General features: G+C 41.2%; 2 protein-coding genes across 13 annotated transcripts in view; one reads left to right on the forward strand and one right to left on the reverse strand.

Annotated features, from left to right (window-relative positions):
* The window catches only part of LOC116843714 (mediator of RNA polymerase II transcription subunit 27), a 35,185-nt gene extending 33,486 nt beyond the window's left edge, over positions 1-1,699 (forward strand). For all 4 annotated transcript variants that reach the window (XM_032814385.1, XM_032814383.1, XM_032814384.1 and 1 more), the window contains exons 3-5: positions 80-349; positions 849-1,149; positions 1,424-1,699. In XM_032814385.1, the coding sequence (XP_032670276.1) occupies positions 80-349; positions 849-1,149; positions 1,424-1,558 (706 nt within the window). In that variant the 3' untranslated portion in view covers positions 1,559-1,699. The remainder of the gene's footprint in view (positions 1-79; positions 350-848; positions 1,150-1,423) is intronic.
* Positions 1,700-2,048: 349 nt separating this feature from the next.
* The window catches only part of LOC116843711 (glucose transporter type 1), a 46,559-nt gene continuing 32,210 nt past the window's right edge, over positions 2,049-16,397 (reverse strand). For 8 of the 9 annotated variants that reach the window (XM_032814379.1, XM_032814367.1, XM_032814365.1 and 5 more), the window contains one exon: positions 2,665-12,362. In XM_032814379.1, the coding sequence (XP_032670270.1) occupies positions 12,259-12,362 (104 nt within the window). In that variant the 3' untranslated portion in view covers positions 2,665-12,258. Of the gene's footprint in view, positions 2,074-2,664; positions 12,363-16,397 lie in introns of those variants that run through there. The other variant, XM_032814374.1, reaches the window with a different exon arrangement.

Here is a 16,397-nt window from a genome sequence, read left to right on the forward strand (position 1 = left end):
GATTTTAATAAGAAAAGATTTATTGTTAAGCCATATATTAACCTCTATGAGAACCAGTTCATGCTCAAATATCTTACAGGGATGTAGAACAGGCAGTGAACAGTTTAAATCCACCACCAGGTCCATTTAATTTAGCTAGCACAACTTTTCTCAGTCAAGAGACTACACAGGAGAGACAAGGACTCTATAGTACACTTGTTAATAGCTACAAATGGATAGACAAGATTCACGAGTATAGCAATATTGCCCAGGCATTGCTCAGCCAAAATTCCCTGAAGAGATCCTATACAACTTCGACCAGAGCTAAAAGGGGAAGAATTCCTACTAGCAATCACAATGCATCCCAACAGTAAGCTACCTTTGATTCATTGCGAAACATTTTATTGTCTTTAATAAACTTTAAGGATTTCTGGTTTCCCATTGTTATGGAATCTTGGATTGATAATATCAGAAGCGAAAAAACACATGCAAAAAATTCTTGTAAAATGTTGCATAAATTATTCTTTTTCCCTGACACTCAATAATAATCTTAAAACTTAAAATAACTATAAAATTAATGTAACATATAATATAGAACTTTCTCTTTAATCTACCTTTTCTCATGATTTTGTCATGTTAATTTTAAGATCATTTATTGATTGTATAGAGAGAAAGGTAGTTTGCAGAATATTTTACAAACGTATTCAAGTAATATAAAATGTTCTTTCATATAAATATCTTTAATATTTGAAAGTAGTATGCAAATATTTCTGGCATATTTTTTCTTGTTTCTGACGTTATCAATCCAGGATTCCACAGCAGTGAAACTAAAGAGACTTAATGTATACTTAATGTATACTTTTGAACAGGCAAGTCGATAGCATGATATCAACGTTCGATCGGATGTTCAACGATATGACGGTGTCCGTGTCGCGTCCCTTCGCGTCGAATGCGGTATTACACGTCACCTTAGGTCACGTTCTGCAGGCGGTGATAGCCTTCAAGGGTTTAATGATAGAGTGGGTCGTGGTGAAGGGTTACGGCGAGACGATGGATCTGTGGACAGAGTCCAGATACAAGGTTTTCCGCAAAGTAACAGAAAACGCAAACGCTGCAATGTTGCATTTTTATTCGCCTACGTTGCCCGAACTGGCGGTGCGGTCATTCATGGTAATCAACGATTCATTAACGCTCTTAGCAGAACATTAGCATTAATGGGTACAGCAAAGCGAATATTGTTGAGTCAGAATGGTCGATTTGCGTGAAAGTCACCTATTATCTAAAGATTCAAGATATGCGACGCATGCATTTATTATATATTCATAATATATATAATTAATTTATATATAATTATATATCATTAATACGTAATGTTATATTTACATAGAGAACATTATATGTGGTATATTTATCGTGCGTCACATTTTCTTGATTTTACTTTCAGACGTGGTTCCACAGTCTGAACAATTTGTTCAGCGAGCCTTGCAAACGCTGCGGCTTACACTTGCACAGTGCGCTGCCACCAACCTGGAGAGATTTCCGAACCCTAGAGCCTTATCATCAGGAGTGCAAGCCGTAAGACGCATAGCAACTGTTGCGTCTTGCCTTTTAATTGAATCAACGATTTTCTATACTGATATTCTATTGATTATTCATCCGACACATCATTGTGTATATCAGAAAATGTTGAGTTCGTCAATAAAATATATTGCACATTCTATCACGCGATATGGTTATCTTCGATCAGTGTTGCAAAAATATCAATTAAATTTCTCTCAATTTAATAACTAATATGGACAAATAGGTCTCAGTTCAACTAATTGACGATTGATTCGAGTAGAATCGATCGAGGAATGTTCAACTGACGATTGACATCAGCGATTAAAGACGGTTCAACTGACAATTGATATGAGCGAAGGAAATCAAAGATCGTTCAATTAATAATTGGACTTAACAAATTTAATTAAAGGCCGTATAAAATTTCATTGAAAAGCGTTGGGTTACTCATACTTACAATTCACTTTTTGGATAATATTCATCGAAGTATCGTGGCATCAAGGATAATGCAGGAAAGATGTGTTTGATTATGAGCAGCTAGAATCGAATGAAACAGTTACCAATCACAACCAACAATAACTTATCAATTAGAGTGATGCACCGGAGGAAAAGAAGCCGTTTACTAGTCAAGGTAGCCGGAAAGTCATCCTGCTGCATGACAACGCACAGCTACACAACTACATACTACTGAGGCTGCAGAAGATCATCGATAAAGATGAGGAATATTTCAATGATTGAGCTCTTTTTGCTAGTTTTCAAATGAAGATTGAATTTTGCCAAAAAATTAAGACTTCTAACCATTACTAATAAACGACCTTTAGTTAAATTTGCCAAGTTTAATCGTCAATTAAACGATTTTTAATTATACCTGCAAAGTCCTATTGTTAATAGAATGATCTTTGATTCTTTTGGCTTATATCAAACGTCGATTGAAACTAATCGTCTATTGAACGATCTTCGATTGAGTTTGTTAAAGTCAATTGTCAGTTAAACGATTTCCAATTACATTGGCTCGTATTAATCCTCAATTTCAAACACGATGATCAATTGAAAGGGCAATCAATTACGCAGGCAACCCTGTCTGTCTACGGCGGGAATGGCGAGAAGGTAGAGTAAAACATTTTCACAGAGAATGTAAGGGCTTTTATAAAAAGAACTTGATTACATAACACTTAACAAATGCAACGCAGAACATTACGTTCTATTGAGAGAGACGAAAATCGCGAAAGTACGGACAACACATCGATCCGAAAGAGCGCCGAAGTCGCTGCCGGTCGCGCTTATAACAACGGAAAGCCGGGGACTTTAAAGCCTCCACGATCGAGTCTCACCGGGTCCGCCGACGACGGACGAACGAACGGTGACACTCGTTCGGGCAGATCGCAATGAAAACATACGGCTAAGAAAGTAAACACACCCCACTTCCCTCACATTGTGACAGAATGGCGGTGGCGGCGAAAAGAAAGTACACCCGGAAAATCGAACTGGATTATATCTGTTTAGTTAGTGGAGAGAGAGAAAGAACTTATGATTATGTAGCGCTAATTTCTTTCGGTTTGGTTTTCTTTGCCTCGTTTTTCCCCGTTTTTTTTTTTCTTTCTTTCGCCTTAATATGTCGTAATATACAAATGAGCGGGCGCGTAAACGTTTCTCTTTCTTTTTCCACTGGGATTAGCTCTGCGATCAATGACGTGCTCTCATTTTACGTGTTTTTTCTCTTTTTTCTTTCTTTTCTCTTGTTGTCATCTATATACCCTACGTCGTATGTATACCACTCTTAAAGTGTGTGTGTTGTGTGTCGTTTACATGCTATTTAGTTTTACATAATGCTAATTATAGTATCATATGTAAATATAATTACGTTATTAAGTACTTTTCACATAACTGTACACATTCACATCTTGGAATATTGGCGCTCACCTAAGGGGCGCAAGTCGTTTGAGTGGCAGTGAACTTATTATACAAATCGTTATTGTTAAATCACTTAACTTCGCTGGACTGTTCGAAATTTTGCGTGGATTTCTTTTCTTTTACCTTTTCTTTTTTTTGCTTTTGCTTATATACTCTCTTCTCTCTTTCCCGTTTTATCTTTTTTTTTTCCTTTCTTTCTTTCTCGTCCGTAAGGCTCTATGAACTTCGTAATTAACTCGATGAGAGCTTCTTTTTTTCTTTTCATTAAATATATACTGCGTGTCATTGACTCGGAGAAACCATTGATGAAATTCATTGCTTATCCTCTTACAAAGTTGTGGTGGAGCGCGGAACACATTAGGTCCTCCGCGCGTTTCTTTAAAGGTAGCCATTTCACATATTATATGTATATATGTATACGTTATTACAATTTTAGAAACGAATTATTCGTTATAGTGTCATATACGCGCACACGCGCGCGCGTGTGTGTATACGTTTGACAGTGTGTGAATATATGTGTGTGTGTGTGTGTGTATATGTCGATTACAGATAAGTGAATCTTTTTCGCAGGCGAGGATCAAGGGAAAGAGTCCTCCGTGCCCGGGGACGCTTCTCATTCTCGAAGACTTGCGGGGAAGGCGGGAGAGTCGCGGAGGCACGGAAAAACACCTCTCGTTCCCTCGCTCACGTATAAAGAGAGAGAGAGAGAGAGACAGTGAGAGAAAGAGAGAGATCGCGGTAATTGATCGGTCACACGGCATACTGCATACGCACGCGGGTAGAAATTGCCGCGCGTGCGTGATAATGGATGAACAGATGGACTGTTTCGCGCGGTGTCAACGATGATCTGTCGTTTTATTTGTGAACACATATCGCAGCATGCCTTTTCTCGGTGTGAGATATTGGTGGGTAGATCGAAAGGGGGTTTCACAGCACGATGAGTCGAATAGTTTTACAGCTATTAGCTTAATACCGCGCGTCTTCGCTTAATAATCCGATACGCCCAACCGATCCCGCCCGATCGGAGAGAGAGAAAGAGAAAGAGAAAGAAAGAGAGAGAGAGAGAGAAAGAGAGATAGGTCGAGAGAAAGAGGGAGACAAAGAGAGATAAAGGGTTTGAAGTTTTTCGTGAGAGTCCTCGGACTCCTTACAATACTCAGCGCACTTAGTTTGAGCGAAAATATATATGTGTGTGTGTATATGTGTAAATATATATATGTATATATACATGCATATGTATATATGTATATACATATATACGCGGTTCCTCGCGGTCCCTCAAAATTCAGGTATAATGGCGATCGTACGATCCGCGATTATTATACAGCCGTCGCACCGGAGGATGCGTGTGAGAGGGAGGGAGAGAGACAGACAGACCGACAGACGGAAAGAAAGAAAGAAGGAAACAAAAAAAGAGATAATTTTATTCGCCCATCTCACGCGGTAAGAAGTTTCTCTAATTATATTAATTAGCTCGTTTTTACGTCGCGCGTAATATATAAGCTAATTAATATATGTATATATATATATATCAATGTCACTGTCACCTATAGCTATACAGGGTATCCTAAGGATAGCCTGTATATATATGTATATATATATATATATATATATATAATTCTATATATATATACGCCTAGCCTAGTATCTTTTCTTTAATCGATAATTTTCATATTATCCTGGATTCCTTCTGATAATACCATAATGCAAGGAGATCTACTTTAGCATATCTTCAGTTCTCAATAGCTTTATTGCCTTTCTCACTGAATCTGTATGTTTTGGACAACTTATAATTAAGAACTTCCTCAATCTCGGTCGCTCACTCCAATGATATCATACGACGTTCCGTGCGCGCGAATCCCGCTTAATTAATTAGTCTTGCTTCCCGTCTCGCGTTCCCTCGGGATCGTTCCCTTTATCCTAAATATTATATTGCGTTTACATCGCGACGCAGCAGCCGAAGTCGTATCCGTGCCGTTTGTCGTCCCGCGTATTGAATTACTCGAGCCGGCCACGAGAGGAATCAGCCGGAGTGCGTTTCGAAACTCCGACGCCAGAAATTAGCGCAAGTATCTTCGACGTCCTCCTCGTTGCTTCCTACTCTCGGCGTAACGTCGTCTCTTTACAGACGACTGTGCGAGCCTCAGTAAATGCCAACTAACAGTCCCATTGTATCAATAATATAACTTCCCACTCAGCCAGGTAAGCGTAATATAACACATGTTGCACGTAGCAGTTACATTGTTGACTGAGAAATCATAACACTGATGTAACGTTATTGCCAGTTGGTGTTTGCTGGAACGTACACTGAGAGAAAAATACTTGGAAATCTGTTTGTGGGCTACAAGTTTATTTCACAAAATTAGACTTTATATCTCACAAATAGAGATTTTTAAGTACTTTTTTCTCGGTGTAACTCTCCTCACTAGTACTGTCAACGTAACTCGGCCAACAAGTGTCAACACACTTGCGGGAATTACTCGCGGGCAAATAATAAATAGTTACGAATATGCAATGCATTTGTTCGTTACTTATTATTGTTGAAAACATCAATAATTTGGAGAACTCAAATTATTTCGTGTACTCGTTAAATTAAGACACAAGTTGCCGCAGAAGGCATACGAACACAAAATAACAAAAAGGGACAAAATAACAAGTCCTTAAGTTAATATACTGCATATTATAAAGCATTGAATGTCATTTATATTAAAAACAAATTACAGCATTTTTAAGTTTTTAAATAAGATAAAATAAAATAAGATAAAATATCAATGACACTAATAACATTGGTTCTTAACTCTGGACGTTTTTATTGTGTTAAATATAAATACTTAAATTCTCAATATAGAATATATATATATATATATATATATATATATGTTTTGTTATATATATTCTACATTAAAAGTTTAAATATTCATATTTAAAAACCAAAACAATAAGAGTGTTCAGTCTTAGTGTTATTAATGTAGTCGTAGCATTGATAATTTTACCTTAGTTACAAAACAGCAATGCATTTATTCGTTCTTTGTCATTAAGAGAAAAATTAACAACCTAAAAATCATATAATATTTGAAATTAATTACACTCCGCAATACCCAAGTTATTTAGACCGAAAGATCCGGACACGCGGGCAGTCAAAATTAACAGCATTAACCCTCCTCATTTCTCTCGAGAAGATGCAAAACAAATTAAAGCGACACAACGACCCTGTGAACAACGAGTAACAATAAAGTTCAATGTTACAATTTCCCACTCGACAATGTCACTGTTACGCGCAACACGTATTGTATCGCACTTGCATTGTTGGGTGGGAAATTCCAATATTCATATAATGTTACTGTTACTTGAAGGAGTTCTAAAGCAAGCATATTATCCTACACGGCTCCTCAGAAATGAAATTAACGCGAGAAAATTTACGGCCAGTAACAGCCGAACACAAAACTTCAGTTGCTAAATTCGTATGTTCGACAGTATAATTGCATGTGCCAAAATTGCCTACACCGTTATACACTTTTTGCACACAGTATTTTAAACGTATAAATTTAGCAACTGAGATCTCTGCGTTTGGCTCTTATTAGCCGAAAATTTCCCGCACGTTAATTCAAGGGAGCTTACTGAATTTAAGTTACTCTTAAACGACTGTTATTTTAAACGACTGAACACTTGGTCAGAAGACTCGAGACGAATAGAGAAGATTTATGTCCATATTCATTGTCAGGCTTTATATTTAAGGCCTCCTTAAGTTCATCTTCAGATGCTCTATGGATCATTTTATTGGCTACAGAGCATCTGAAGATAAATTTAAGAAAGCCTTAAATATAAGGCCTGAATACGGACATTAGACGCACCTTAAGCCTATACGCGATCTTAGTGCACGAATTCGCCCATCGATTCGTCGATTTCTTTTGATCGATCTCTTCGCCAATCGGCCTAATTGCGATTCACGGACTAACGCAACGAGTCTTCGCTGTTATTTACCGCGTCGTGCTTGTGAATATTCAGATCGCATGGGCGGTTGTTGGATCTATTCGCTGTCGAAAGTTGAGAGGATCGACGGAGGGTGAGAGTCTCCTTCATTCTCGCTAGCCGAACCAAGCGGATTCGCGGGGAAATGATTGCTTGATCGACAATGTGGCGGGCGCGAATGTAACGTAAAACGACAAACGATAGAGAAGCCGCAAGCCCCGCGCATTTCCGGCTCGTACTCGCTCGTGGTCGCGAGTGACCCAGCAAACACGATGACGTATTATTAGCGACGTCTCTGACGTCATTAACGCGCAATTAATGCGTCACTTGTCGTCATTAACAAGCCGCCATGTTTGCTGAGGAGGAAGTGACAGAACGCTCCTCGAAGGAGCTGTTCCCGATGCTCGATCGATGTTCCGAGCGAGGGACTGAATTTTAGGATCTGTGAAAGAGAAGAGAACGCTTGTCCGAGTCGAGTTCGAGGGGGTGCGCTGCCCCATTGTTCCTCCAGTTTGCCCCCCGGCCGTCGATAACGCTACTCTTCAGCGGGGAACGGAGTACGCTATTGCTACTTGTACAGGGATTATTATGCCATCTCTGGATGATCGGCAGTGATCATCTCGACGCGTCGCAGATGCGGTAGAAGTATACAAGTATATACACATGTATGTACAGAGAAAAAGAGAGCGCGTGGGATCGTCCCCCTCCCCCTCGTCGGAGGCCCCCGAGTCGCGTGCACTTGTTCGTTTGAGAGGATCGATCGCGGGAGGAAGAGAGATCAATGCGGAGTAAGAAAAGGCATGCCTCTGCGCAAGTCGCGCGCTGCTTCTGTCGATCTCGCGATTCGACCGAGGAGACGCGATTCGATTCGCGCTTTCTCGATCGCGCTGTTCCAGTCGTCGCCGCGATCGACGACGCGTGTGTCCGGTCGACTCGCAAGCTGAACGAAAAGTGCAGAAGCCTCCACCCCGAAGATCAAAGATTCGCGATTCTGCACTGAAGAAGAAGAAAATACTTAAAATCTCATTCGCGGGATGTGAAGCTTATTTCGGAAAGAGGCGAATTTTATTTTCTGCGAAATATAAAGTTCTGCGAAATGCGCTATTTCTGTGAGATAAACTTTATATCCTACAAATAAATTCCTAAGCGTTTTCTCCTTAGTGCACGCGACTCTCTGTTGATCTCTCTGAGATTCACGAGGACGATTCTCTGCGAAGAATCATTTTTGCAATCAGTTGCTTTTATTTATACGTTTTGCAACTATCCTCTCTTTCTCTCTGTCTCTCTCTTTCTCTCTCCCTCTCTCTCTCTCTCTCTCTCTCCTCCTTTGTTTTCTTTTTCTCTCCCTCTCTTTCCTCTCTCTCTCTCTTTCTCTGTTCTTCTCTCTCTCTCTCTCTCTCTGTTTCTCTAGAAGAGTGAATTCTAAAGTATATCATAAGAATATCCGAGGCATGAATAATCAAGGGATCAATGCATCCACTCGGCCGAAACGCAAAGTGTGCCGTAGTGTACTCTGCGTTTTGTAAGATAAAATATGGTTCATCTTTTGGTTCATGAATATACATGTACTGCGGTCGAGAGGCACCGTATATGAATTCGACGCGATCGAACCGTTGTGGAAGTCGCGGCTACAATTGAAAGATAAGCTAATACAGTGCTTTTTCGTCTTCGTTTCTCCTTCTTCTTCCTCATTTTTTTTGTTTCATTGTTAATTTAAAGCAGTTGGTCTCGATGCTCAATGTCTAAGATCTTCGATGCGAAAGTCGCGACGATCTCGAGTCGCGATGCCTCGTGTCTATTATTAACGCACTGTTGCGCACCGCGGCTTGTATAAAGGCAGGCATTCCCTTTTCGCGCGTTTCCCGATTCCGAAGATTTCAACGAAAAAATTTCTTCAGTCTGCCCGCAATATGAGCCTGGCGAGGTGGTCGGGCTGAGGGGCGTCGATAGGAATTCCCTCGATTAAATTCCACCCCTGATTTTTCAAGACCAGAGATCAGATCGAGGATATCCTTGTTCTTCCTCGTGAAAATTTTATGCTACCTCGTATGCATATTTTTGACCTTTACACAGAGAAATACATACTGCGTTCAAATAAATGTTACTTTTGTTTCAAGTATTTTACAAATTTATGTATCTGCAAATCTATCATATGAATTCTCTAATAAATTTGTCAAACTTATGTAAATCTTCATAAGTAGCGCGAAGGTCCAGGCCTTTGAAATTGTAACTTAATTATCCTGAAAGCTCCTAAAAGTATGGAATGATAAAATATCGAAGTACATTATTATCTTTATTGGAATTATCATGATTGTCAATAATGTTAGCCTTAAGTGTCCATTAATGAAATTAATAGACTTAAAAGACTTCTGTTTGTTCTCAAAATTAAACCCAATGGATACCCATTAATAGAATTTTCACTATCGTGTTTAAATTTTTTTTGTATAATGCTTAGGGTGTGACAATAAAAATGCTCTGTCTACTGAACCAATTATGGTGCCTATTTTTAGCAAAATGGAAAAATTCAGATATTCAGAAAACGTTTGTGATACGAATCGTTTTCAGTGTGGTCGTTAATAATTCTCAAATTCGCATTAAGAAATTTAATCAATTCCCAATAAACACCAACAATCAATAACATCAATGTTACAATTACTCACTCAACGATGTAAATATAATATAACACGTGTGTTATGTAACAGTTATATTGTTGAGTGGGAAATTATGACACTGATGTATTGTTAGCCGGTTTTTACTGGGCTTGGACGTGAATTGTAATCGAACGTTAAGTAGTTCTTTGTCGAAGATAATTCAACATCGCTCAAAAGAAGTAAAGTAGGCTTTTTCTTAGCAGCAGAATGATATTTTCCTGTGTCATATCAGAATCAAATGATGCACTGTTCGATTTCCTCCTGCGATTGCATGGTCAATAAAAAAAGCTCTCGTCGCAATGAGAAGGCAGTCGGGAGTAATTTCAAGAACAATTTGATATTCTGACGGTCATCAATCCAATAATTTCATTCCGACTTTGTTGAGCAGAGATTTCTATCGACTCCCCTCAATTCCCCAGCTCCCTCCAGGCCTCGAAACAACCTTGAGCGGCGAGTTATCTCTATGCCTCGCTTTATTTCGCATCTCCTCGCTCTCAACAAACAGATCCTCGATCGTTCGGGAGCGAGACTGCTCCCCCGCAAACGCAATCCGGCGCATTTCCTCGTGGAGCCGCGGTGAATGGATAAAACTCGCTCCCGACACGATATCTGGACCCGAGCGCCGGGAATGACGAAAAGAAAAGATATCACAGTGTCTCGAGGGCAGGTCGTAGAATCTTTTGAATTTTTTGTCGCGGTAAATTGGCAGTCGCGCACAGCAGTGCGCACCCCATCCCCGTCGTCTCCGTCGTGTCAACGTCGTCATCGGTCGTCTTCGTCGTCATCGCCATCGCCGTCTCGTGGTCGAGAACGCGGGGGTAATACGGCGCACGGCGCCCGACTACACACAACACGGTGCGCGATGAATCGTACAGAGGACAGTGATACAAAAACGCGACACGCAGTCCCGATGAGTCCTAGAAAATCAATGATATAAAAGTGAATGTATATATATAGATACACACACACGTGCCTCTTCGCCCGAGAACGAAGGGGTGGCTCACTCGACATGGGCTCGCTCTCGCGCCCTGCCGACTCGCGTTTCGATATCCTTCGACATCGCGCCCTTCGACCTTCGAGCAGTCCCCTCATCTCTTCCGTCGTATTTCCGTCTCGAGTACTCTCGTGGTGTGCACGCGCGTGCACTCGCGATCGCAATCGCGGCTCTCTCAGATCGCAATTCTCTCCTTTGTGCGTCCCTTTACATCCCTCCTTCTCATGTGTTCTCTCCTCTGTTCCTTTCGCATACTCATCTAGGCACAAATCACTTTCGCAACATTTCGGGTTAATCTACCGACCGGTCGATCAGTGCGCGTCTTGCACGCGTGTGTCATCGTCCTTTCTTTCGTTAACGCGCGGTGTCTTCCCCCCGTAGATTCGCTCGCTTAAAGGGAAGATCGGCCGGGGATCGTCCCATCTCGTATTCGTCGTCATCATCGTCGTTGCTTAGACGCCCTGTCGATCACCCTCCGGGATCAGCCGGTGAGAGTTGAGTCGATCTGAGCATCCCTCTCGTGAAACACCCCGAATTTCAGCATATCGGATCGCCTCGAGTTCGTCAGGCTCGATCGGGATGGTTCCGCGGCTTGCCGCGGTTCACTCAGAGAGACACGTCGCGTTTCATCCTCCATTCCCCCGCCGACAGGCCAGCGTCCAACGTTCAACGCTCTCACCCCCGGACAATTACCCCGATCGGCCCCCGGCGAGCTCTTCATCTGACTCGTCTCGCAGAAAGACAGACAGACTGACAGACAGATAGACAGACAGACTGACTGACTGGCAGACAGGCGGACCAACGAACGACGGCCGTTCTCGCCGGTCTCAAGGGTCAACTGTCGCGACGGAGCTCGGCGAGTGGCTCGGCGTCGTCGATCGAGACGCGTCCTAGTGTCCGGCTTCCGCTCGTCCAGGTACCTCGTCCTCCTCCGTTCTCGCCCTCTCGTCATCACTGCTCGTTGCACATCGCGTCGCTCGTCGCCCTCTCGAAGCTCTCGTTCGCGCTCCAGCCGAGGCTGGTGGCGCGGCGCAGGCTGTTCCGCAGGAAGGTCGCGCACGCCTTGCTGCTCTCGGTGATGATCTCGTACAGCTGGTTCTCCAGGCTGAGGCTGCTGGTGGTGAGCAGCAGCGGCAACGGTATCGGCGCGTTCATGATCACTAGGTTACCGATATTAAGAGGAGCTGTTTCCCATTGTCAGACACCGCTGTTCGGAAAGCGTGGCGGGGGAAGCGGGGGCGGTGGTCTCTCCGGCTGAGCGGGAGCGACGGAAGAGCGCTCGGATCCAGCTGCAAACACAACTGTGGGGTGCACGTTAGTCTCGACGCGAGTTCCTCTCGGGACGTGCGCGCGCTCACGTCGTGTGTTACTCGTCAAAACTACTTCCGGTAGCACAGCGCGTTAAACACCTACAGATACGTACGTGTCTGCTGGGTGTGTGTGTGTGTGTGTGTGTGTGTGTGTGTGTAGGTATGCATGTATGCATGTGTGAAACTCGTAAGACGGCAAGCAAGCTTTTCTACTGTTGTCTCGCAGACGAGGAGAAAGAAGGGGGCTGAGTAAGTGGTCGGCTTAGCCGTCGCCCCGGTCAAATTGTAACTCGTCGTGACGGACTCGAGAGCGATTACTCCCGGAGAAATGCGGGACACAGCTAGTACTCGAGACAGGAGGGAGGACGACGTTGCTTCTCGCCGTCGCCAAGACGATTATTGCTCTCGGGGACGTGAATTATGGACGCAGCGTGACGCTTAACGGGAAAAGCACCTTCTTTGTAGCCACTACTCTCTCGACGTCTCCTCGAGCTAATCCCATGCAATTCAAGCGCACCTGTGGACATTGGCCAGAAAGAAGGTCGATCGCGCTCGTGGGAGAATGATCCACTGAATCCGCATGAATCGAATGCGAATGCGTCGATATCGGGGGTTTTTGTGTGTAGTTGGTCGATTATTCGGACGGTAATAGTGAAGCGAGCTGTCTCTCGCTCATTAATTTCAAGGTATATCGTGAGACGCCCGTTCCCCGCGGATGTCCTCCGGCGAACTGGAACCCCTCCGCTCGAACGGGAAAATAATTCGATTTTGTCGATACACGTAGACAATTCTTTTTTCGGATAATGCAACTAATAATATTATTTGCAAGGCTTTTATATTGTTCGACTGGGATATACTGAGAGCCAGAATTTTTGTATGACAGCAAATGAATAGTTCGGTTGAATATATCTTGTGTGTGTATGTGATGGTATACTTTACTATACTCCGAAAAGATATCAGAAGAGTAAAAAGTGTCCCATATTGATGTGTGTGTTTTTGTCGCTGCAACTCGGGGGTCGCTCGTTATTTCTAGTGCCAGTATAGGAAACAATGTTATCTGGGCAGCAATTGTTATGTAACGTATAGTAAACAATACTATGTATGCGCGTCTATGAGAATTGTAGAAAACGGAATATTCGTTGTTGCGCTTTTGAGCAGTGATTGGCAGTTGTGTCGCGTTGCATTGCTCGTCATCGTTTGTAAAGGAACTGTTGCACAAGTCAACTCGTTGAGTTGAGTTTGGCTTGGAGAAAACGCAGAATTTCTGGTTCGTACAAGCCAAGCTCGGTTCTGTTTTCTTCAACCAAAATCGTTGATCGACAGACTAAATCGACCAGATTTTTTCCTCCGTCTAGCAATAAAGCAATGCATATGTATGAAAGACATAATTCAGTATGGGAATATTTTTTTACACGCGTTTCCAAACTTTTGGAAAAGTTCTATACTTCTTGGAAAAAATTATACTTTTGTGAACAGTTTTACTCTTAGCCCTCCAAATTAATAAATTAATAATTTGGATTGTTTTAAATAATTTGAAATTATTTAAAATTAAGGAAATTATTTAAAATTAATAATCATATATAATTAAGAATTATTTAAAATTAATAATAATTTGTAATAATTGTAACAATTGTAATAATAATTTATTCGCACAAAATTATTTAAATCAGTAAAAATCTGAAATAATAATTAATAAAAATTTCCCATATTTTCTTCAAATATTTTCTATATTATAAATATATAAAGTACTGGCTAGGCAAGACTACCATCGTCCTTCTTCAGTTAATGAGTGCTTATTTCCTCGAGAGAAATTCTCTGCGTGTAAAGAGTGTTGCATTTATACCGGTCAGTACGACGGATTGCTTATACGTTTACCTGACAGACGCACATAGTTGTGCGTGGTCTTATTAAGCTCAGTAAGCTCATTCGGAACAAACCTCATAGAAAACCTCATAGGAAAGAAAGCGCACAAGTGAGTACTTTGCCTTCTGAGATCGCGTATAATTATGCGCGCCTGCAACGAAATACATAAGCAACGTCCTTAAACGTCGATAAAACCTCAATCTGAATTTAAGTCTTTCTCTGAACATAGTTCAAGCTCAGATTAAGGCTTAATCGACGCTGGTGAAACCGGCTACAAGTCATGTGAAGAAGCATCGGTTCGTTCGGGGAGTTGCAGCGAACACTTGTTCGTGTGTGGTGCATGTCAATGAGAATTTGTGTCCCTCTTTGCACCGGTCGACTACGATCGAAACAATTACACGAGAGATCCGAGACTCGGCTGAAGTGCGACTCGAGGATTTCCTCCGTTGATTTTTTTTCCTTCCTGCTTTTTCGAAGCCGAACGTCCACGGTCGACCCTCCCGAAACGCAGAGATAAACATCCGAGAAAAGACGTTGCTCCTACGCAACTAGAGAGATTACATTCATGCGCGCATGCCCCTTACATCATTCATGCTGCGAAAGTAATAAGTAGTCGTAATCGCGTTACGGTATAATTGTACCAAAATTAATAGCGCCAGCAACAACAGCAGCAGCAGCAGCAACAACATTAACTGCAACAACATTAACAACAACGACGACAACGCGCCAAGTATATATATGTACATCGGCCTTTGGTGAATTCGTCGCGCGGCCAGACGGATCCTACTTCGTGGACCGCCCTCGCGGATGCTACGTCAGTATGCGCGTGTGTCTAGAATGTGAAATTCACAGTTGGCCCGCTTTCTTTTAAACTACTACAAAGGCCAGTGTCGATAGCGCATTATACGTATATATATAATAATAATGATAATAATAATAATAATAATAATATACGATAATATATCCGTAGAGAAACAAAGCGGTACGTGAGTGTCTACCAATTTGTCGTTATACGTAAGATTATACACGTAGCGTCAACTAAGTTCAGAGACAGTGTAGAAATACACACAGAATGGAAAACTGTCATATATATATATATATATATGACAGTTCGCAATATATACTGTATAATATATATATATATATATATATATATATATATATATATATATATATATATATTATATATATATTATATATTATATATATAATATATATTATATATATATATATATATATTATATTATATATATTATATATATTATATATATATTATATATATATTATATATTATATATTATATATATATATATATATATATATTGCATAGAGAAAAAGAGAGAGAGAGAGAAAGAAGGAGAGAGAGATGACAATAAAAGTATAGATGTATGTAAGATATCCATACATAGAGCTTATCATCCTGAAATACGTAGTCATATATTTTTCATCACGGAGTATCATGAAGGAGACATCGCCGAGACAGACGTTGCTTTTCCTAGGGGCAGTACGTTTGGAAATTGTCGATCGTTCGTTTGTTGTACGTGATTTCGCTGTTACAACTCATTTTTAGAATGCACTTCCATTTTCACGAGTGCGCACACGCACACTCACACACCCACGCACACACAGATCAGAAAAATAAGCTCTAGTGATGAACGAAACTCGTGAAAAAATCCGCCGAGTCTCGGAGTAATGTCACGACAAATAGATATATAGATAAATAGAGAGAGAGAAAGAGACAGAAAAAGAAGGGGAGAAAGAGTGAGAGGAAAAAGGACAGGGAAAGAGGGAATCAGAGAGAGAGAGAGAGAGAGAAAGAGATCTGCGATCCTTAATTAGTCAACGTAACCGCGACAGAAAACGACAGAGTGAGAATGAAAGAACGTGTGAAAGTGAGCGAGAAAAGTGTCCTCCATTTCGAGACTCTCGAGTTTGATCCCGAGAATTCGATTTTTCTCTAAAACAGACGAGAGAGAAAGAGAGAGAGAGACAGAGAGAGAAAGAGAATTTCATAAATGTACTCGATTAGGTAGTTGCGCCTAAATTATGCAAACGTGCGAATTAGTCGTCGGAAGTGGACTGAGATTTCCTCAATTTTTCAACATATATATATGTATATGAATATATATATATATATATATATATATATATATATATATATAT

Source organism: Odontomachus brunneus, unplaced genomic scaffold, assembly GCF_010583005.1.
Source record: "Odontomachus brunneus isolate Ranch 3 - 2012 unplaced genomic scaffold, Obru_v1 Obru_scaffold_035, whole genome shotgun sequence".
Classification (NCBI taxonomy): domain Eukaryota; kingdom Metazoa; phylum Arthropoda; class Insecta; order Hymenoptera; family Formicidae; genus Odontomachus; species Odontomachus brunneus.